Raw genomic sequence first — 22,402 nt, 5'->3', positions numbered from 1 at the left:
AATAGCATGCTGCTTGATAATTTTTTTGCTGCCCAAAGTTAGAGTTCTGTAGTTGCTGTATGTCTGTCACTGGGTGTGTACAAGCATAACACTTCAGCAGTTCCTGATTTAAAAAAAAAACAAAACAAAACACTTGGACTTTTTCCAGTCTCTACGTGTGATTTTAAGTATGGCAGACTGTATTTGTGTGACCCTGATTTTATTCCTCAAGAGTCAGTCAAAAGAATGAAGAGATGCTTTTTGTCATAAGTTTATTTGTAAGCAGCATTACAGCAGTTGCTGTGGGGTCTGAATTTCTCCTGCTCCTCCTCTTTTTCACCAAAGAAGCCATTCCTGAAGTTTGAAGATGACTAGAAAATAAAGTGTTGTACATATATTGGGTGCTAAAAGTCTATGGCTTTCTTCTGCACCCTTCTTTTGCTAATGGCAAATAAAGCAAAAAAGAATATAGATGTCAAGGGTATTCTTCAATGGATGCATTCCCTGTATAGTAGCTTATCAGCAGAGATAAGTGACTTCCAAGCAAATGGTAACTCTCACTATCCTGATGAGTCAAATAGATGATCATTACTGTTTAAGTTCTGCCAGTACTACAAAGGAAATTTTTTTCCTTTTTTTTATCTTGTTCCCATCTAGCATTCAGTATAGCCTTGAATATGACTTATTGGAATAAGAAATTTTGGTTTATTTATGTATAGTCTTCAAAGTAGCTGTATCTTTAGGTTGTCCACAAGCTGCAGGTCCTCCTTTAAGCAGTCATATAATTTAGACATTGTAGTATTGCTTGATCTTGTTCTGGTTTCCAAAGAGTTGTTAGGTACACAGGAATGATCAGATAAACTGAATACTATTTTGCTGTGGTGTCAAACTGAGTCACTAAAAGCTCTGAGAGAAGCTTAATAGTCATAAGAAGCCAATGCTGAAATGAGGGGTCTGGGTGAGAGTTGTTGAAACCAAATGGTTGCAGAACTCTTGAGGATACTGAAGTCAATAATACAGGACTCTTAGCATATATGAGAGTAATTGTTAGGGCTGTGTAAACCTCTTCAGCACTGAGGTTGTCAGTACTTGTGTGGATCGTGATCAGCCTTTGATTTGTAATATCAGTGTTGCTTCTCTTTTGGTCTTACATACTAGAAACAGAAGAAGTGTTTTCTTCCACTTCTGTCTTAGCATGTTTTTCAGACAGAGACATAGCTGAAGAGAAAGGCTTCTGTTTGGGGAAATGAAATCCTGCAACAAGCAGAAGCTTCTACTCTACATTGTTCCTTTATATTGTGGGCTTTGTGCATTTATTTTTCTCTGTTGTTTGCATTCTAGAATGTGTTTCTTGCATTTTATTTTGTAGCCTGAATTTGCAACTTGGATGCATATTAAATTTTAATGTTTTAAGAAAAAATAAGTTAATCTTATAGCAATCGTAGATTACCGTTTCCTTTTAAGGAACAGAGAGTTTTTGTGGTGAAGTAATATAAAATAATCTCTTTTTTCAAAGTGAGTTAAAAAAGAATATTAGTCTTCCTGACCAGTTTAAAGCCTGTTTTCAAGTTTGATGTTAAAACTTTGTCTTGTTATAACACTTTGTTAGAATATAATAAGTCTTGTAATTTTTAAAAGAAGCCAAGTATACTTGACAACAGTGGGAAGTTAAGTCCTTAATTTTTCAGTTTTAGGCATTGATTACATGTATGTGGTTGCTGTGAATACTCTGAATTTGGATTTGTTTCTGTTGGAGGAGGAAGGAGAATGAAGCAGAAAAATCCAGTGTGCTCAAAGATAGGCTTGTTGTACAGTTTGAGCAATGATCTCACTTCTCATTGCAGTGTCATCCAGCTAATGAGGTTCACATTTGGCAGTTAAAAAAGTGAAAGTCTTTGCTGTATTATTGAAATTCAATTTCTAAAGCATTTCTATTTTTTGGCATTTTCCTGCCTCTGAAATTGAAAAGTCGATATTATTATAGTTGCAATGAGAGTGAATTTATTACCTGTCTAAGCCTCTCACCTCCAAGTCAACTTGGATTGTTTTTCAAAATACTCTCTAGGCTCAGGCTTTGCAGTGAGGGTGGTGTTTGTGTTGGTGTATTATTATCTCCTCACCCTGAGTGGTGACAGTAGCAGTCAGGTAGCAAACTTTCTCCTTTTGAAAAGCATGATTTTTTTACAAGTAAAAGCTTCTCCTTCATAACACATTTTTAAGAGAAAATGCTCAAAATTCTAGAAAATATACATTGTGCATGTCTTATTTTCCCTGAGGTTTGGTTGGCGGGAGTTCTTTGGTTGGTTGGTTGATTGGGTTTTGTTTGGTTTTTTTTTTGTTTTGGTTTGGGGTTTTTGGGTTGGTTGGGGGTTTTGTGTGTCTGAGGAAATATGATTATCAATTTTTGGTTTCTGTTGTGGTTTCTTTAGGTGTTTGACTTCCTGGGATATTTTTGTTTTCAATACTTCAATTAATACCTTTGTTTCCTTGGTACAAGGCATAAATATAAAGACAAGAAGACAAAATAATTGTCAAGGCCCAGTGTCTTTTAAGTGCTTAACATAAATTATATTTGTTTTTCACTTATCTGTCTTTTAAGGTAAATTGGGAGTACCTATTGAAACTACAATGTTCTAGCAATCCACCATAAAACAAGTCACTATTGATAATCAGAGGCCAAAGTAATGTTTTAAATAGTGATAAAAATGCACAGTAATTCTATGCATCTGTTTTCGTGAAATAAATTTTTTTATCCGAGTCAGTAGTGATATTAAAAAAAAATGTTTAATCAGCTTTACATCTTCAAAGTATGGCTGGCTAATTACTTATTCCTGATGCCTCTGGCTGAATTCCAGACAGCATGCTCAGAGATCTCACTACTTAGAAAATTTATTCTAAGTGAACTGCCTTCAAAAGATACAAGCTTCAAGGCTGGGATGTTTGGTTGCTTGTGTTGGGATTTTTTGTAGTTGTTTTTGCTGTCATTGTTGTTTGTTTAAGGTGGTGCTTTGGGGGATGGGGAGTTTGTTATTATTCTTTTTTAACTAAAAAGCCTTCAAATGACTTGTAGTTCATTTTGCCTGCAGCAGTTCTGATGTATTTCAAACTATTTTTATAGGATGTTCTGGAAAAAGTATCTATGTAATAATGAATGTATGTGTTGTAATTATTCAGGAGTTGATCTTTTGGTGGACCAGCCATTCTCCCTTGAGACACTGACATCCCTGGTGGAACTGACCCGTTTTGAGACCTTGACACCACGGTTTTCAGCCACTGTCCCTCCCTGTTGGGTGGAAGTCCAGCAGGAGCAGCAGCAAAGGCGGCACCCTCAGCATCTGCACCAGCAGCACCACGGGGATGCAGCTCAGCACACTCGGACTTGGAAGCTACAGACAGACAGGTACGTAGGGGAGCAGGGCACGAGGAATTGTGTGCATTGCTTAACTAGCTGGTGTAGCTGTACAGCCACAAATTTCATGTGATTTAATTGTTTTTAACTAGTGTACACGTTTCAGAACCTGTGTTTGCAAAGATGACAATCCCCATTTGGCAGTTTGCATTACAAGTGTTGGTGACATTGCCAGAGGCATTTTAGTGGACCTTGAAACAAATTGAAAAGTCAGGTTTTGAATTGGTGGAGTTTTGTTTGCCAAATGTGGTCATAACATTACATAAATAGACAAGCACATTTGCCAGAATTAGAGCTATTCTTGATAGTTTCTGTAAAAGTCTGATTCACCCTTCTTATGCATACACACATTTTTAGTAAATTATTTAATCAGAAAATGCAAACTATGGATGCCAGTGTGACTAATTACTTGTACTAAATTAAATCGTATTGTAATTTACTTTAAAATATGAAGGTAGAAGCTGGTTTTATGTCTATTCAAGTTAAATCTTTATATATGAAACTTTTTAAGCCTCTCCAGAGCCCTAGTAGTGCTAAAGTTTAGGCAGTATTTTCATTGAAATGAACTTCACCAACATGGTATGTGTAGCAGGACTTAATTTTTCACACGTGACATGAGAACTTGGAATTCCTCTGGACTCCTAAATATCACTACACCAGTGTTTCAGTCTCCTTGAAGGATTGCTTAAAACCTACCTGAAGTAGCTTTGCATAGTTTATTGGCTTTTTTTTTTTTTTTTTGTGAAAAATGCTTGGAGAAACACAATATAGATAGATTTTTTTTGTTTTGTTTTATTAAGGGACGTGCCTAAGATAGTACAGGATTTTTAGGTCAGACTGCTACACATCTGTTCCACTCATGTGTTACATTTGGATTGTCATGTGGACTTGAAATAGCCGTAGAGTGAAAATAATGAAATGGCCAAAGGGTCCTAGGGAAGCTAGAGGTCATGTGGGGGGCAAAAAAAAAAAAAGCATGTAATATAAACAGCTAAAAGATAGCATGTGATAATGAAGCATTCCAGGTGGGAAAACATGTAATAGATGGAGGCATTTCCACGGCTGACACAGAACAGGAGTTGAACTTGCTTTAAATAAAAATTCATAAGCTACGGTTGAAAACTTGCAATGCATTATAGGCTTTAAAGCCTTTATTTATCTTGTGGTTTTGCATTGTGTAAGTTAAATATTCTGTATGTAGCAAGTGGAAGGGAGGTGGTTCGTTGCAAAATAACTTCCAGTTAAAACTATTGATTATCAAAATGTGTTCAGCAACAGCTGAAAAGTGAAAAGCTATCAATATGAAGTTACATAGGAAGCAAGCAGTGAAGGTAATAGCTCTTAATTGGAAAGGGATAAGTGGAAAATTAGCTTATGAATATTGTTTCATTAGAGGAAGAGAATTATGCATGCTGCAAAATGAAACAGGGTTGTAAAGAGGAAAAGTTAGAAGTTTTGGTTTAGTACTGGAAATCTTTGGCAGCTGCTATATGACTCATGATAAAAATTATTAAATTACAGTCCCTTTGTTCTTAGGGTAGAGTCTTAAGATTGAAAGCCATGTTAGCTCTTAAGTAAAAGTTATCTGGGAAGAATAACTGATTGATTTCTGGATTATGTTTTGGTCTTTAATATAAGGTTCCTTTTATCTCCTTTTTGAGTGCCTCATACTGATACCTATCACGATGTGGGGTTACAGTGTTAGATGGATGAGTAATGCAATTTGATATGGTAATTCTTTTGTTTCTCAAATAGATAGAAAGAGATAATCCTGTAACTGTATTTTAGAAAATGGCATTATATTACAATCCTACTTTGTTATTTTAAAAAGACTATGCAAAAGGAAAACAGAAAAGCAGAGTCTGGTTTACCTTGCAAATTATCTAAATATCAGTGTTGTTCTCCCAAGTGTAATGTAACTGAAATGTTAAATGAGATTCATTCTTTTAAAAGAGAGGTACATGAATTCCTAATATGCATGGACAGTGACATCTGAGTTTCCTGGCTTTATCTCAAATTTATGTAGGATGTATTCATCTTACAGAGACTTATTTGAAAATATATGAAAGAAGGAAGAGCTTGATAATGATGTTCATTAGTAGTGGGAGATCAGACAGTGAGATGTTCTAGAAAAGCAATGACAAAGTGTGTTGGAAAATATCTTGTAGTTGAGAATTATGGTATATTGGTGCTTAGAACACAGTGTGGATTGTATGTTTTTCTTTAGGAAGATGCTATAGATTTAGATGGTTTCAAAGATAGAAGAGTTCCTAAAAGAATTTGCACTGGGCTATCTATTTAGGATAGATATGCTAATATATGAGAAAATAACAAGGAAGTAAAATAATTTGTTTACTGCTTTGAAACTTTGCACATGAATAAAGGATGTACTTAAAGCAACCTATGAGAAATTAAAAGAAAACTTTAAAGGGAGTCTTTTAACTAGTGACAGAATTAGATTGTGAAGTTTATTGTCAGAGGTATAAATGTCTTAACTGCTCGGTTAATGTGAGACCCTCAGGGAGGTTCTTTATTCCATATGTGCCTATTGAGCATCTGCTGCTCAGTTCTGTAAGAAATATATTTCTGGGGTACATGAATAACAGTTGTAATTCACTATGGCTGTGTGCATTGTATGCAACACATAGACTACAGAAGACTGCTGCAGACAAAGTGGTTTATTACTCATTTCTGGGTTTGTACCAGCTCCTTAACTAAAACTGGATGAGCAGAATATTACTTAGTGTTTCAGAAGTCTGGCTTCTTTGAATGTCTTACTTAGTCCATGTTTTGCATGATGTGAAAAACCATACCCAAACCTCTCTTCTGTTTGGCAGGATTGGATTATGTGTTCTCCAAGCTAGAGGAAAGGCATAAGTGATTCTAAATATTTACTGTTACAGTTGCTAACAGAGGTTTTAGGGTGTTTCCCCCCCAGAGCAGTGGGATAAACTTTCATTATATTTTATTTACCTGTGTTCTTTGTATAGTTAGCTGAAAATTCCTCACTGTTCCTTCTTGAATCATAACCATGAATTCTCTTGCTTCTGTCCATCTTTCCTCCTAAAATTTCTGCTTTTCTATGCTGCTAGCTATGGAAAGCTGGCATGCCATTTCTTTACTTGTACCCGAAATCTCTTTTAAGTTGTATTGCATGTGCCTGAAGGAGATCTGGCCATGAGGGATATTACCGTAAAGGAATAAATACATTTGCACCATTCCTTAATCTATTTTAAAATGGTTTTCTGCACAATACTTTAGGTGTAGCATGCTATTGAAGTTAAAACACCTATTTGTGAATTAAATGTTAGAAAGAGGTCTCAAAAATATTTATAGCAGCATACTCAGTTTCTTAGTTTTCTCAGTTATACAGCTAAATAAGTATATCAAAGCTACATTTTAAAAAAATATTTACTGCTAAATTACGGAGATCAAGAAGTTCAGCTAGTTTTAAAAACGTACACAAACAGGACAATTGACACATAATTAGTTTTATTTTCATTGCTCTTGAGTTTGAACTATTTTTTGCAAACCCCAGTGTATGAAACCATGGAATGGATCCTTGAGGGGTGCTTGTCTCAAGTTTATACTTCCAGTGTAAACCAAACTTGTCTTCAAAACAAAAATGTGATGTAATAAAAGAAAGCTGCACCCTTTTGCACAGCACAGGCTTCTGAGTGTGCACCTGGTAAAAAGCACTTTTCATCCTGTATAAATTATCAAATGCGCTTTAAAAATAATTTGAAAATAGTATTTTGAGTTTCCTGTATGTTGATTTCGTGCACTGGAAAGTGACATAAAGTGTTAAACAATGGATAAGGGCAACTTATAAGAGATTACAAGGTCTGATCATGCTTTCATACACTTCACTAATAGATAGATCTTCTTTTAATGTTGTGTTTGGTCTTTTTTTCTTGTACTTTATTTTTCATGGGAACATGTAACTAGTATTTATAGTAATGTGGAAACTGTACTGCAATAAAGGTAATAGGGAATCTTTCCACTTCTGCTTTAATGTGAACATTGCTTCTCCCTATCATATCAGTTGGCATTTTAACATTTTCACAAAATTAATGTGGTTATCTCTTGAAAGCTTTAAAGTTTGAAAGACTTGTTCAGAAATTCATATGGATGTCAACTAATGCAAAGTAAGTTTTTCTTCTTTTTAAGGAGAGTGTGCATAGATGCAGAATGGACTGTGTGATGCTGCCTGCGTGATGGGCATTTTCTCTGTACACTGGGTCATTGTCTTCTTTTTTCCTGACAGCAACAGCTGGGATGAGCATGTCTTTGAACTAGTTCTACCAAAAGCCTGTATGGTTGGACATGTGGACTTCAAATTTGTTTTGAATTCAAACATCACAAACATTCCCCAGATTCAAGTGACTTTACTGAAAAATAAAGCTCCCGGCTTAGGGAAAGTCAATGGTAAGAAAAAACTAGGATATCATTTAAAACATTATTTCTTTTCTGAAGATCATTATTCTCTGTGATGTATATCAGAAAAATTGCTTGTAACTGTGTAAGTATTTCATTTTTACTGATATATTCTGTTTCCCAGTATCATGGGCTCTTTTCAGTTATCATGCTTGAATGTAATTGGGGAGACAAACTGAGTAAACAGTTCCAAAATCTTGACATATGTGCAAATAAAAGTACATAGCTCAAAAAGACTGAACTCAGTTATAATTTTGTACTGAATTAATCCTACAGTCATTAAAAATAAGTTGTCAATTGTAAATCGTCCTGAAGATTGACTGATTAAGCAAATGGTGCTCTTCTAAGGTCTTGATGTAGTAACAAAAATGTACTAAATTATTCCAAGTCACAGAAGGAGATAATTTTCTAGTGAAAAAATAGCAAGACTTTTCTTGATGGAAGTAAAAAATCCCGTGGCTTCCTTGGGAATTCTCTCATCATTTGGCTCGTTGGCTAAGCTATGTGAAAGCTGCAGTATGATTTCACCTTTTATTCTTGCAGCTTTGACTGAGTAGACCAAAGTTAGGAATGATCTTGCCTTGGGAAGACTCCTAACTGGACTCTGCATCTTACTAGCTCTCAGGGAACCTGTGAGGGAGGGGGTAGCATAAATTGAAAAGTCACTTCTTTGATGTGGAATTGCCTCCACTGGGATTTTCCTGTGATGAGAGCATTTGTTTCATGTCCTGCTGCCTTGTCTACTAGGCCTGGAAGGTATTACATGCTGTACCTCCTTTTATTGAGGCATTAATTGCTTATCTTTATCTGGCCACCTCTTTTTCAAAAGCTTTTGGGAACTGGCTATTTCAGAGAAGTCTTGCTGTCAGATATTATTAAATTGCTTGCTGGATATAAATTGTGTTGAGAAGAACAGCAATCATGATCATAACAGCCCTTTTTCCCTCTTTTTCCTATTTTTTTTCAATTGCTAAGTAAGACCATTCCACTTAAACACAAGAGTAACAGTAAATTTCAAAAAGGAATATAGGCATTTCACAGATCATTAGCATGCTTTCATAAAGCTTCACTCTGTAGCAGCCCTCAGTGTTTAACAACAAGAAATGTGTGCTGAAGACGCTCTCTTAAATACTGTAGAGTGGTTGTAAACCTAAGAACAAAATATTCTAGCTTAGTGATATTGTTTGAGAAATGCCTATTCTATCAGGGTTCGAGATGGTTTAGATTTAGCAGAAGTGCTAGCTGTGACTGCAACAGGTGCTCTTTCAGTTTCTTCATTTTTGTTAATCCTTGCTGTAAAACTGAAATTTTAACATGGAGAAGAAATTTTTCTATTAAAAAAAAAAAACCAAAAAAAACTCCAAAAACCAGAACAGATTGTCCATGTTTCTCTCCTGAATGGAACCTTTGTTTTCAGCATGATTTCAGTCCATTTGTAGATCTGGATGTCAGAATTAATCTGAAAGTCTTCACCTATGGAGCAAAACAATAGAAGAAAAGCTAAACTCTTTTCCTTAATGCTTCAATTTTAAACACTTCTGAACAAACAGTTCCATAAGTTGGTAATTCCTTGGATACATTTGATTGTGAACTAAATTGCCAGAGCTGTCTGTGAATGCTTTTCAGCAGAGCATACTGATCAGAAGACATGACAGAGCTCTTCAAGAAAATGACATTTCACTTCCTTGCATGTAATATACTGGAATTTGTTTTTTTATGTTACAAGGTAGAAAAGGCATCAAATGGGGGGTCAGGCAGTCTGGAAAAGTCTGAGGAATGTGAGAGCACCTGCGAGGCAGCCTTGGCAAAGTCTGTTTTATTCAACTAACCAACTAACCAACGTCTTCTCCAAGTGTAACTGCATTGCAGTTGTTTCCTTCCATTTTTCAATTTCTTGAGTTTTGGAAAAGGACTTCAGTGACATTTGACTTTTTTCTTTGCACTGTTGAATAAAATAATAGGGCACTAATGATTTCATTATAAGGGAAGACAAAGCTAGGTCATTTATATCTGTGATAGATCTTAACCAAAATGATCCAGTCCTAGGGAGAAGTAATATTCAACATTGTTTGGCTCTTAGAAATGTATAAAAACCTCAGACTGAAATTCTATTAACACCCCCCCAACTTCTCTCCTTCCAGAAGGGTAGAGAAAGGAACTGAAATTATAAGATAATGAGACGTAGGGAAGATGTGCAGGGCAGAATTTATTCAGTCATTTTTTTGTGTGACAGGAGCCCTGGAAACAGTTAAATATGTAGTGTGTAGTAATGGGAAGGCCAGAGGCATAATTCTTCTGGTTAGGAATGAATGGTTTTGGTCTGGCAGTTAATTCACTGTATATGCTTCTTGTTAATTTGCTTGCATGTCCTCTTCATCTATAATTCATGTGATCCATTTAATTGGAAAAAAGGCTGTGTTTAAGTATTACCAAAATAATGTTTGATGTTCAGCAGGAGCAATCCACTTATTTTAAGTTTAAATTATCAAACTTTCAGTACTGGAATCTAATTGCTTAGGAGTAATCTGCAGTTGATTATTAGGGGAAAAGAATTTAAAACAAAACAGGTTCTTTACAGTTCATTCAGAAATACTGTTTCTTTAACTATTTACTGCAACTTCAATCTGTATAAAAAACATGTCTTTGTATACTTGTGGATTTATATTAGAAATATTGCTGTGGGCAGAAAGTTGATAATTTTGCTGTGAAAACTTCCACTTCTGTTTTTCCTGAGCCTTGAGCAGTGTTTGAAATCATGCTAATATTTTTTATTTCCAGAAGCAGCAGTAGATAGACAGATTGCATTTCCTTTATCTCCAGCTCATAATATAGAAGTGGAGAGAAATGGAAAACCAGGACTGGCAGAATTCAGTGAAGAAATGCAGTATATGGATGTAGAGGAACCACAATGTAAGTTTTATTGATCTATTATACTTCACTTTAAATAGGACCTTGCTTTTTTCTTGTTTTGATGATTAATTTGAATTCCTCTGCAAAAATTGCTCAGACATTAAAATAGACTAATTTCTCAGCTGTCTTCAAAGTTATTTTTCTCTCTTATCTGTTGGCTGTGTGAGTTGAAAGTTTAACACAAATGTACCAGAAATGTCCTAAACTACTGGAGAGGTTTGGTGCTTACAAGCAGATTAATGTTTATTTGAATTTAGAAATCAAGTAGATTGATATGGAACCTTTCTTATTTAAATTGCTAGCCTGTTTCAGTAGTATTTTACTTTGTTTCTTTGGCTAGTTTTAGTATAATTTTTCTTCGCATACCTGGCTTTTGTAGACATTGCCGCAGTAAACCAATAAGGAACAGAACATAAAGAATTCGTAGCTAGGCCACATCCCACTGTGCCTGTTTTTATAACTTTGTTGTTAACTAGCACTCTTCCACAAAATATCCTAGACTGTGAAAGCATTGAGTGGGTCTGAGTGAGGAGAGCTGCAGACTAAAATTTAACGTTGGAGTGACTCAGTTCTAGAGCGATGGTTCTTTTCGTTGGTCCTTCCAACGGTCTTACTTTACACCTGCTTTTCCCTCATGTAATCAGCCTTATCTAGAGCATGGCTGTCAAGGTCCTTTCCAACCCAAACCGTTATATGACCCTATGACTCCAAGAAAGGAGGGGTTAGAAAGGATGAAGGGTAGGATCAAAGAGATGATAAAAGTGCTGAAAGGAGGTGTTTGATGCTTAGAAAGGAGCAGCAGATGAGTGAAGATGATTTCAGTAAATTGTATATCCTATAGAAGAAACAAAGCCGTCCTTGTTTTAAATGTATTATTCGTTTTGTTTTGTTTTTAAACAGTGTTGTCCTGCTTCAGTAATGACCCAGTAAGGATTGTGGCTCTGTATATATTGGTTCTTTATTTCATCAGTTGTGTATTTTGTCGCTTTTATAAGCCAGTCAAGATATATATTAATCCATATAATGTAACTGAAAAGGGTTTTTAAACTGTCATTTACCTTAATTGAGTTCACTGGAAAATGTCTAAAAGTGAACTTCAGGTCTTTTTTTGTGTAAAGTTATACGTATTTAGTGATCAGAGTTTGACATAGTGCATTTTTAATCCATGGAAATTATCAGATTTTATGACTTAGTTGTGGCTAATTCAGATCCATGTTACATATGTTTTTCTAAGGTCTTAGATTGTGTCCATTTCTGGAGGAACACAAGGAAGATATACTTTGTGGTCCAGTATGGCTGGCTACTGGACTTGATCTATCAGGACATGCTGGAATGTTGACACTAACAAGTCCAAAGCTTGTTAAAGGTAAATCAGTTTATTATGCTATTTGCATGAAGCCTGTGTGACTGAAGTGCATTTCGTACTTCTGTAGTCCGACATAGGTTTGTTATTTATTTTTACTTTGGCAAATTCTGCTGTATAACATCGTAGTGAGTTGCTGTATCAAATGGATGGTAAACTACTGTAATTAACATGGCTGATCTGTTCAGTTTACAACTTGCAATCTGTTTAAACTGTGCAAATTCTCCCTCCTCCTTTTTTCTTCTCTACTTTTAGGCATGGCTGGTGGCAAGTATCGTTCATTTTTAATTCATGTCAAAGCAGTGAATGACAGAGGAACAGAAGACATCTGCAATGGTGGCATTAGACCAGTAGTTAGAATACCTCCTCTAAAACCTCAGACAAACAAGGGCCATTCACTCGCTTCATTGTTGGCAAAAGTTGCAGCAGGCAAGGTAATGTATATCCAAGGAAGATACGTTTGGTAGTTGTAGACTTGGTATGATTCATGTCATCTGAAAATGAAGCAGCTGTTAGCAGAATTAAGATCCATTAAAAACTACTTTCTAAAGTGGTGACACTATGTTGACACCTTCAAGAATTAGAGTTCAACATTTCTAAGTTGTTTCTTTTGTGCAGATTGAATTGAAAAGGTCTGTTCTGCCACTTTCACATTTTGAAGACTTGTTTTTGAAACTTCTGTTCCCTTGAGTATTTTCAGTTATTGATAGGTCTTACGCTTCTGTGAAGATATATGTGCGTGTGTACTGTTCTATACTGAGCAATAAGTGAATAAAAATAGTTTATTTTGGTATAATGCTCAAACTGAGAGATTTTAGCAAATTGCTTGCATTTCGCTGAACAAGGTATAAAAATTAATCAGAACCAATGTGATTTATGAATGTTATTTTTCCCAAAAATATAAGGAAAAGCCATCTAGCAAAATTGAAGCCACTACTTCTTCAAGAAAATCAGATAATCTGCGAGGCTGTGACTTACTTCAAGAAGTCTCTGTAACAATTCGAAGATTTAAAAAAACTTCAATTTCAAAGGAAAGGTTAGTAGGTGTTTTTTAATTCTGAAGAAATATTAGCTTTAGTTATGCTTCTCATCAAAAGCTTAGTTCTTGAAATAGCTCCGGTCAAGATACTGTGTCAAGTTGTTATTTCATAAGCTTATTTTGTATGGAAAATCTTGTAAATTGCAAGTAAGAGAGCACTATGCTGTGGAAGTTGTGGTAGAATAACACCATGCATTAAATTTTATGTTGAGTGAGTTTTTTTTGCCTGACTTCAAAAGGCAAATGTAAATAAGTTTTCTTGGTAAAACAAATTTTTTTTAGAGTCAGCATCTTCCCTTTTTATTTTCACATTGCCTTGTTTTGTACAGCAGAAATAATATTATTTGTCAAAAAGTTTAAAATCAAATTTAGCTAACAAAGAAATGGTTGATGTCTTTGATTTGGTACTGTAGACCTAGATACAAGTAATACAGTATTTAAAGTGTCTTACCAGGTGCCACCCTGCAGTGGTGGCACTGACTGTAATGGGCTTAAAGAGGTCAACGAGGCTGCAAAAGGAGGTATGTGCAAACAGTTGATAAGAGTTTTGTAGATGGTGAAAGTTTGTTTAGGTTTAGAAGTTGCTAGGCAGGTTAATGGGGAGAAAAACTTAATAGAAGTTTGCTAGATCTGTTGTAATGTAGGAAGTTCTGTGAGCAGAAAGTAGGATGACTGGGAATGTGTGCACAGAAGGTATTGCATATGCTTTTGTACTGCTTTTACTTTCATCTAGGATTCTCTTTTTTTTTTGCTGCTCCTAAAACAGGATACAAAGCTGGAGAAGGGCCATATTGGTTAATTCTGGTTTTCTTTCCTTCCCCTCCTCCCCAGAGTTCAACGGTGTGCCATGTTACAGTTTTCAGAGTTCCATGAGAAGCTGCTCACCACTCTTTGCAAGAAGACAGAGGATGGTCTGACTACAGAACATGCTCAGAGTCTTGTCCTCGACACACTTTGTTGGTTGGCCGGAGTGTATTCAAATGGCCCTGGCAGGTAAGGGAGGAATTATGGTCAAATTATCATGGCTGTTTCTCAGTATCAGTTTGGATAAAAAAAATAGGTTTATGTTATTCTCTAAAGTATGCAACTTGTTTTCACAGCTCGAAGGAAGGAAATGACAGTTTGCTTTCTAAAACACGGAAATGTGTCTCTGATATTATACGTGTTTGCTTCTTTGAAGCTGGGCGGAGCATAGCTCACAAGTGTGCACGATTTCTTGCACTATGCATCAGGTCAGTGCTAATTATTTGCATCTATTTATTTTTGTTTATTTCTGTTTTACATGTATTCCAGGGATTTGCATGCATTCTGAACTGAACATTTTGTTTGTTGACGTTGAATTCATAAAGCAACAAGACCTGGTAGATGTTCTGTTCGGGAAATACGTGTTTAGGGTGTGACTGCAAAGATCACCAGTCTTTCAGCTTCATCTCCTGGAGGAGATTTCATCCTCCATTCTTACTTCCTTAAATGTTCAAGTATCTGTGTTTTCCTTGTAGCAATGGCAGGTGTGACCCAAGTCAACAAGGGTTTGGATCAGTTCTTCTAAAAGCTTTACTTGACAATATGCCTCTTTTGCCCGCTGCTGCCACAGGTGGTACGTATGCAGTGTTTCTTGTCGTAAACATACACGGTGCATTTGTTGTTTGTCGAGTTGTGTTGGACTCTCTTGTGAAATGAAAATGAGTTAATTGTTCAGTTAGTACAAAATGCTCCTTGGAGTGATCTGGTCATGAAGTAGACATTTGCAGTTGGTGACATTTTTGAAGAACTTAAGTTTTCTAAGAATTCTGAAAGGTGTTTAGCAGCAACAGATTGTGTTGACGTTAAGTGACAGTCAGGGTGGTCTGTTGTTTTTTAAAATTAGGAGATAGCCAGGAAACTTGGCTATCCAAATGATGTCCTGCTAGCAATCCACTTCTGATTCTTCTGCACTACAAGGAAATTTTAACTAAATTGAATTTCTTTCTTACCTATATTGAAGTGTAATGGTCTCTTAGCACCTTGTTGAAGCATCTGGATTGCCAGATGGAATGGGAAGATGACTTCACCCTTGTATTTTGGGTGGCAAGGCCTGCTTTTCACACTAGGATATTGTTGAATTGTTTCTGGCTTGGCATCACCAATGAGTCTTACAGAAAAATTAGTTTGCGTTCCAAAAAGCTTGTTGTACTACCATCCAGGTCAAAACACATAACACAGTGCTACAGAGGGTATGGAATGCACAGGAAGGGAAGGAGAAGGAGGAAGCTGAGATTTGTGTTTCTGTGCAGAACCACAGTGCTGTGCTCCCAGAAATTATTTGTATGCAAGCAGTGCCTCCAGCAAATACAGATTAAGTAGACAGCAACCAGGATGAGAAAAAAATTTGGCTCTGGTATATGGCTTGGCTCTGATGAGATTGGAACCCCTAGCCAAGCACCTTAATATATCAAAAGCATTTTGATTGTTGTCAGCAGGAGGAATGAAGGAAGTGTGCAAAGCTGTCTCTTGGGAACCTTTTTTTCCTTCAGTTATGTGTTAGTTAATAAGAGAATTGGAAGTATTTGTAGAAACGTATGATTGCAGACTGATTCTTAATCGATCTTCTCAAGAAAGGGGAAGGGGTAGAATACCTCCTAGTCTGTATTCATACCATTAGGTAATTATCACTTATGTTGATTATCCTTCCAAGTATTCTTTCTCGGTGAAAAATTTATGTCATGTTTCATGTGAAATAATTTTTTTTTAATGCAGGATCTGTGTACTGGTATTTTGTATTGCTGAACTATGTAAAAGATGAAGATTTGGCAGGTTGCAGCACAGCTTGTGCATCATTGCTGACTGCAGTGTCCCGGCAGCTGCAGGATCGCCTAACACCAATGGAAGCGTTACTTCAAACAAGGTACTAAGAAATGTGGTTGTTGTAAACTTAATTAAAACAAGCCTAACAACCATCTAATGCCATCCTTTCGTGTTCTGAAAAAGGTTGTGTGTTACACTTTGCTGTATTTGTTTCAGCAAGGATTAATTTATTAATGTTCTGGAAAATAGTTTTAACTTGTGCGAAATTCAAGTTGAATTTAATTGCTATGTCACATTTTAAATTAGCAAATGTGTATGTGGTGTTTGAAGTCTGTGCAATCCTTAAGTTAGTATTTATGATTTTTAGTATAAGGACTGACACAGCATGTCATATTTTGCCTCTTGGAAGGAATTAAGTATGCTGAATAGTTTCAGTTTGGCACAGTGCTTCACAAAGCTATAGTCTTTCAGTAGGTTGACAGAACATTTAATGTATTTCTTCCAAAGGCCACATTCTAGGTATAGAGACCTGGAGTAATTACTGGGAATGCAGGTCCTTCTTTTAAATTACATATCAACATAATTTAGGATTGTGATGTTGCAACTTTTACATATTGAACTGATTGGCCATGTAACTTTGGATTTACATGATACAAAAAAGGAAATTTCTGATGGTTCAGTTGTGTAGCAGTTTCCAAAGCTGTATTTTAGTGAAGGAAAAATGCTGCTGTTTGACATGTTTTTCCGTTGTGGTTTGGGTGCAAGAGTTTTCCTCAAAAGTCAAGCAAGATCAAAGTAGAAAAGGTTTGGTGGAGGTTAGTTCAGAATTTTCAGGTAAAATTGAAAATGTGACAGAAAATGCAGTAAGGGAAGGTGTGGAGGAGGGAGAATATCTGTTAATTTTTGCTTTTGTTTTTAAAGAATTGTAATTCCAAAATACTTCATAAAAACTTAGTCTTAGATGTTACCCTTGGATCCTTATCCTGTTACCTACTGCATTCCTCTACTTAGTTGTTAATTTATTTCACCATCTGTAGTCCTTACAGTTGATTAGAAGACTTATCCCAGCAGTAGAAACAGCATCTGGAAAAACTTTGAATTTTGAAAAAATAAGTGAATTGAACCAAATGGAGGAGAAAAAAGTGAAAATTATACTTGACATGAGAATGGCACCTTTCTGTGGGAATCGATTTGTTTCTTCATATAAATTGCTTCCAAGTACTTTCTTTAAACAGTATATCTTAAATAGAAGGTTTTCCTCCTTTCCAGTTGCCCATTTTTGAATTTGGTACTGTGACATTTCAGTTCACCTTCTGGTGAGCACATGCTGTCTGCATGGCAAGGGGAGATTTCTGAAGTGAGCCCATTCTTGGTGTCCTTCAAGCTTAGATGTTCTGAATGTTTCTAGGTGGCGTTTTACTGGTTTTCTTCTTGAAACTTAATTTGCTTTCTCTTTTAACTCCATAACCCCATAGGTAGTTCAGGAGTAGCAGCAAATCCCTTCTTTGGTTACAACAGCTCTCTAGCAGGGACTGACTATGTCTTCATTTAGTCTACTAATTCAGGCAAAATTTGTGGGTCTATCATACATGTATGGATTGAGAGAATACTGTAATTTTTGTGTTTTGGTTTTTGCGTTTGTGTTTTTTTTAAAAATAAATTAGTATGCAGCCATAGCTTTCCCCTTTTTCCCTTTCCTTTCCCTGAATTGGATTGTATCTTTTTTGTGTACATTTGTGTTGCAAAATTTACACTATTGTGTTTTTCCTCTTCGTCCTTGGTCCCAGGTGCAATAGGCTAACATCTGGTAATCAGCTCAAAGCAGATGTCTAATTTTACAGATCTGCACATTCGTGGGAGAATAATACTCATTTTACTATCATGTGCTGCAATAAATCAAGTAAAAATTGAAAGGATAAGGCCAGTAGGGTGTGTTACATGTTAGCAGTTCATAAAACAACAAAAAAGGGATTGTAGATAGGATTTTCGACTGTATTAAAAAAAAACAGGCTGATTTTTGTCTCTAGCAAATCTAAAACCATTTCTCCAGCCTGTACTTGAAAGTACCAGATTCATGTAGTCATGGAATTAAATTATTCTAAATATTGTAAGGTGTTACATAGTTTAATTATTGTTATCATTCACACTTGAACTGTCTCCCACTCTCATCTAATCTGAAAACTCTCCTGGTGCTCAGTTTTAGTGCTTGTGTCCTCCCCACATTGTCACTGGAGAGCAGATTCTTCCATTCTAAACAAATTCTGGATGTCCGGAGTGTATTTGTATCTTCATTGTATTCTCCAGATCCGTAGTCATTCTTAAAGCATTTCCTTCAGCTTCTTTAGTCCTTGTCTTCCTTGTATTGTGATACACAGAATTTTACTCACTATTCTAGTTGAGGGCACTGATGAATGAAAGAGAAGAGGTATTTCACGTAGTTTGCGTTCATTAGTGCACAGATGAATGAGGTGATTGATGAGTTTTTACATTATATTCTTGATTTAGTCTTTGGGTTTTTTGTTGATGTACCTTCAACATCCTTTTGTGAAAAGGATTGGTAATGAAGCTCAAAACTGTGCACCTGATCATTCCTGCTGAAGAACAGGTAAAAGGCACTATGCTTGTTGAAATAAATCTGGGCTGGACAGAATAAATTAAACCTCTGCAGTATGTTCAAATTCTGATTCTACTCTACAATACTCTTGGAGAATTTTGACATTTTATCACCTGCTTATTTAATAAATCAAACTCTTTATTAAAAACGTGTAAGTAATCAGTGTTGGTGTTGAGCTGACCTGATTTATTGAATGCTTAAATCTGATGTCTAAAGCAGGCTGTGAAGGTACCACACTGAATTTTGTCCAAGCATTTTTGTGTGTTTTAGTAGCCACTTTACAGGAGCACGTTTTCTTGGCTGGTGTGCAAAAAAAAGTCAGGCAGCAAACACATCAGTCTTGTCAGATGTGCAGGATGCCCTGCTCCTGTCTAATACATGCTTGTAAAGAGCAACCAAGTCTATCCTGTGTTGTTCTGAGTATAAAGTTATTTTAAATTTGCTACCTTCTAAGTATCTTTGTTGGGAAATGTAATGTTAAATGGGATTGATCTGTAATTTTCAAATTATCTGCCCTTTTGTAAGATCATTCATCATTTTCTGATAATTACAGTCATAGTATTGTGTGGCCAAAAGCACTGACCTTAAGTAATAGGGAAACATTTTGACAATCAGAGGAGTCTAGAATCTGTTTTTATTTTGTTGCTGGTGTTGTATTCATGTAGATATTTACAGTTTTGTGATTACTTGATCAAAAAAGACATTTAAGCATTCCAGCCTTCTCAGCATGTTGAGGGCTTAAAAAGAGGAACTGCTTGGAGGCAGAGGGAAAGGGGGGGTGGAAGAACTTTGCCGTTGCTAGTGTGTTTGTGGAAATATTTCAGATTTCTTCTGTCTCTTGCCAAAGTGCAGAGCGTTATGTTTCTCAACTTTTTTATCTACACAGATGCATTTCTTTCTACTCTGGCTTAGTAATTTAGCCTGCTTTCCATTTTTTTTTTCTCTTTTCAGTTGCTGGTAATAAGTATTGGTAAACACTGAAAAAACTCCTAAAACCAAAAACCCACTTTTAAACAAAAACAAAACCACAAACAAACAAAAGGCCTCACTGATTTTGATACTACTTTGTAGTTTCCTTTTTCTTGGCTTATAAAACCATAATTGATTTGGGACCATTTTTAGTGATGGTGCTATTTTTTGCCCTCCAGTACAGCCAGAGTAAATGCTATGAGTTTTCTTCTGTTGAGGTATTTATCACAAGCGTTGATTAGTATGCCTAGCAGCATTTCCTTTTTTAATTGTTACTTCAGCTGGAAGAACAAGCTGAGGTGGAATTACTTCTGCTGTTTTGAAACAGTACTGTGATTTTATTGAGTTCAGACTAATGTCTCATTTGCCATGTGCAGGTGTGTGTCTTGCTGAGGCTCGTTGTCTAAGGCTTGTAGTTGTATTTTCATGTCTAGTGTGATTGTGTGTCATGTTTCCAGGACACTATTACATCTTCAAAACTCTTTAGTAATGAAGAGTTACTTACTTAGCATTATAAGCTGTTTGAAAATGCCATCAAATAAATAATTTTAATGAACTATAAGCAGCTGATAATTTCTAAGATGTGTCCAATGAATGAAAAGAATAGTTTGGAATATAATAAATCCTGATGGTAAAATGCTTGGTCTTTTACTGTAAATAATTATGTAAATAAATAAATATGTGTTCTTATTGTGTGAATGGTGCTGTTTGTCTTATTTGCAGATATGGATTATACAGTTCACCTTTTGATCCAGTTCTGTTTGATTTGGAAATATGTGGCTCTTCTTGTAAAAATGTATACAACAGCAGTATTGGAGTACAGTCAGATGAAATTGATTTGTCTGATGTTCTATCAGGTATGTATATTTAGCAGTGATTGATTGTGGAAGAATTGGTAAATCTCTATTATAGTGTTTTCTTTTCCTGAAGATGCGATTTTATGCTTTCGAACCAAGCTGAAGTCCAAGGTATTCTCTTGCTCATGGTATCTTTTACATTTCTTGTGGCCTTGGGACAACAAGAAAAAGCCTCTTTCTGGAATCTGTTATTTTCTTATCCTGTGGAATTTCTCAGGGTAGAGATTAGACAGAAAGGCTGCTCTCATTTGTAGGAGTGTGCCCCCTGTTAACAGAGTGACAAAACTATCCTTTGTCCCCTTAAAAAGACAGCCAGAAGTTTCTCTCCTCGATTAAGGGAAAAGACACCTCATAGGACCCAGGAGACTTCACCTCAAACTTAAGGATAGCTAACTGGAGAGAAGCCAAAAAAGTCCCACCTGGACAATTTAGTAGCTCAGTTTTCTCTGTTTGTTATTTTGCCTTTTATTAAACCTTTTTGTTTCCAACACTACAACAAAAGCCACCCTACTGATTTTTATGCCTCCAAGGGTAGCTGAGCTATCTTGGGTGTGTTATAGACCTCCAAGAACTTATTAGACCTAATTTAAAGAAGATAATTATAACACTCATTCCGTGGGTCAGTAGTCTAGGAATCATCTGTCACCTCTTTCAAGTAACTTCCTTGAGCTGTGCTATTATTCATTTAGGCTAGCAACACTCACATAGGCAGTGAAACCTAAATGGATTTTTCTGAAGTTGGAAAGCTGCCATATTGAATTCTTCTACTTAAATATAAAGGTTTAATGAGGTATTTTTTCTGTTTTAGAGGAGTTACAATACCTTAAAAGTATATTTGTATCTATCTTCTCAGGTTAATTCATAAGTGAATCTTGAGATCCTGCAATGTCCTAAAGAACTAGATAATTTTTACCTGTCAGGAAATTCTTTTCATTGCAAGTGTGTTCATCAGTCACAGTGACTGCTTTCCTTCTCTTGTATGCTATTGTCTTTCTCCTTCCTGTCCCTTGCTCCTTACAACTCTGTGAATTTGTTTGGATATTGATTAATAGTCTGGGTTTTATACTAAATTTGTGTATCATCTTAGTTGGTCTGACAGTTTCTTCCTCTTCCTTTCAGGTAACATCAATATATTTTTGCAAGCTAATTTGCTTTCAGTGTAGAAAAAAATAGAGCATCCATATATGATTTTTTTCTGGATTTAAGAAAGCTATACTATGCTTCTGTCACAGTTGACAATTTGACTTATTAATATGCTCTCTTCAGATTTGACAGCAAATCCCCGTTTATATTGAGGGTGTGATAGGATGTTTTTTCTACAACATGAACTAATGAAATGTGTGCATTATATTTAGTTGTCCTTTTTGACACTTCATGAATTGAAATGTCACTATGAAGAAAACATAGGCTGACTGTGCAGATACATGTTTCCTTTTTCAGGAAATGGAAAAATAAGTAGCTGTGCAGCTGCTGAAGGTAGTTTTACTTCCCTTACTGGTCTTCTGGAAGTTGAACCTCTGCACTTTACCTGTGTCTCAACAAGTGATGGAACTAGAATAGAAAGGGACGATGCAAGTACGTTTACTGGTATATACAATTTTTCATTTTTTCTACTTAGCATAGTTCCATAGTACATTTTTAATTGAACATAATGGCACCGTTTGACAAACTGATTGCTTGTCGTTTTGCAAGTATTGAAATGTTTTGTCTGTGATTTGTTTTTTCTTAAATAATTTCTATATGTGAAGTTAAACTTCTTGGATCTTAGCAAACAAAGTGGATTTAAAAAATATTAACTTGAATCTATTTGTTTCTATTAGAGAGTATAATGTACAAGCTTGCATCTTTACCTTACAAGCTTTTGTGGTGGAAGAATTCCAGAGCAATAGGTGGCTTTTCTGTAATCCAAGTGTTGCATGTATGACCAATGTGGATAGTTTATAAACCATATACTTTGTAACTCAAGATGATATTACCTTGTAGCAAGAACTGCATAAAAAGATATTGCTCTTGTTTTTGCATTGCTCTGAACAGTTAATAA

General features: G+C 35.7%; 1 protein-coding gene across 5 annotated transcripts in view; it reads left to right on the top strand.

Moving 5' to 3' along the window:
* BIRC6 (baculoviral IAP repeat containing 6) overlaps positions 1 to 22,402 on the top strand; it is a 176,180-nt gene that overhangs the window by 36,416 nt on the left and 117,362 nt on the right. For 3 of the 5 annotated variants that reach the window (XM_038133270.1, XM_038133273.1, XM_038133268.1), the window contains exons 12-23: positions 3,154 to 3,379; positions 7,656 to 7,816; positions 10,604 to 10,735; positions 11,970 to 12,101; positions 12,354 to 12,532; positions 13,004 to 13,134; positions 13,969 to 14,130; positions 14,238 to 14,369; positions 14,637 to 14,734; positions 15,874 to 16,021; positions 20,228 to 20,361; positions 21,802 to 21,948. In XM_038133270.1, coding sequence (XP_037989198.1) covers positions 3,154 to 3,379; positions 7,656 to 7,816; positions 10,604 to 10,735; positions 11,970 to 12,101; positions 12,354 to 12,532; positions 13,004 to 13,134; positions 13,969 to 14,130; positions 14,238 to 14,369; positions 14,637 to 14,734; positions 15,874 to 16,021; positions 20,228 to 20,361; positions 21,802 to 21,948 — 1,782 coding nt within the window. The remainder of the gene's footprint in view (positions 1 to 3,153; positions 3,380 to 7,655; positions 7,817 to 10,603; positions 10,736 to 11,969; positions 12,102 to 12,353; positions 12,533 to 13,003; positions 13,135 to 13,968; positions 14,131 to 14,237; positions 14,370 to 14,636; positions 14,735 to 15,873; positions 16,022 to 20,227; positions 20,362 to 21,801; positions 21,949 to 22,402) is intronic. The other 2 variants (XM_038133271.1, XM_038133269.1) reach the window with 1 other exon arrangement.

Source organism: Motacilla alba, chromosome 3, assembly GCF_015832195.1.
Source record: "Motacilla alba alba isolate MOTALB_02 chromosome 3, Motacilla_alba_V1.0_pri, whole genome shotgun sequence".
In the NCBI taxonomy this organism is placed as follows: domain Eukaryota; kingdom Metazoa; phylum Chordata; class Aves; order Passeriformes; family Motacillidae; genus Motacilla; species Motacilla alba.
This window is presented reverse-complemented; position numbering and strand designations above follow the sequence as displayed.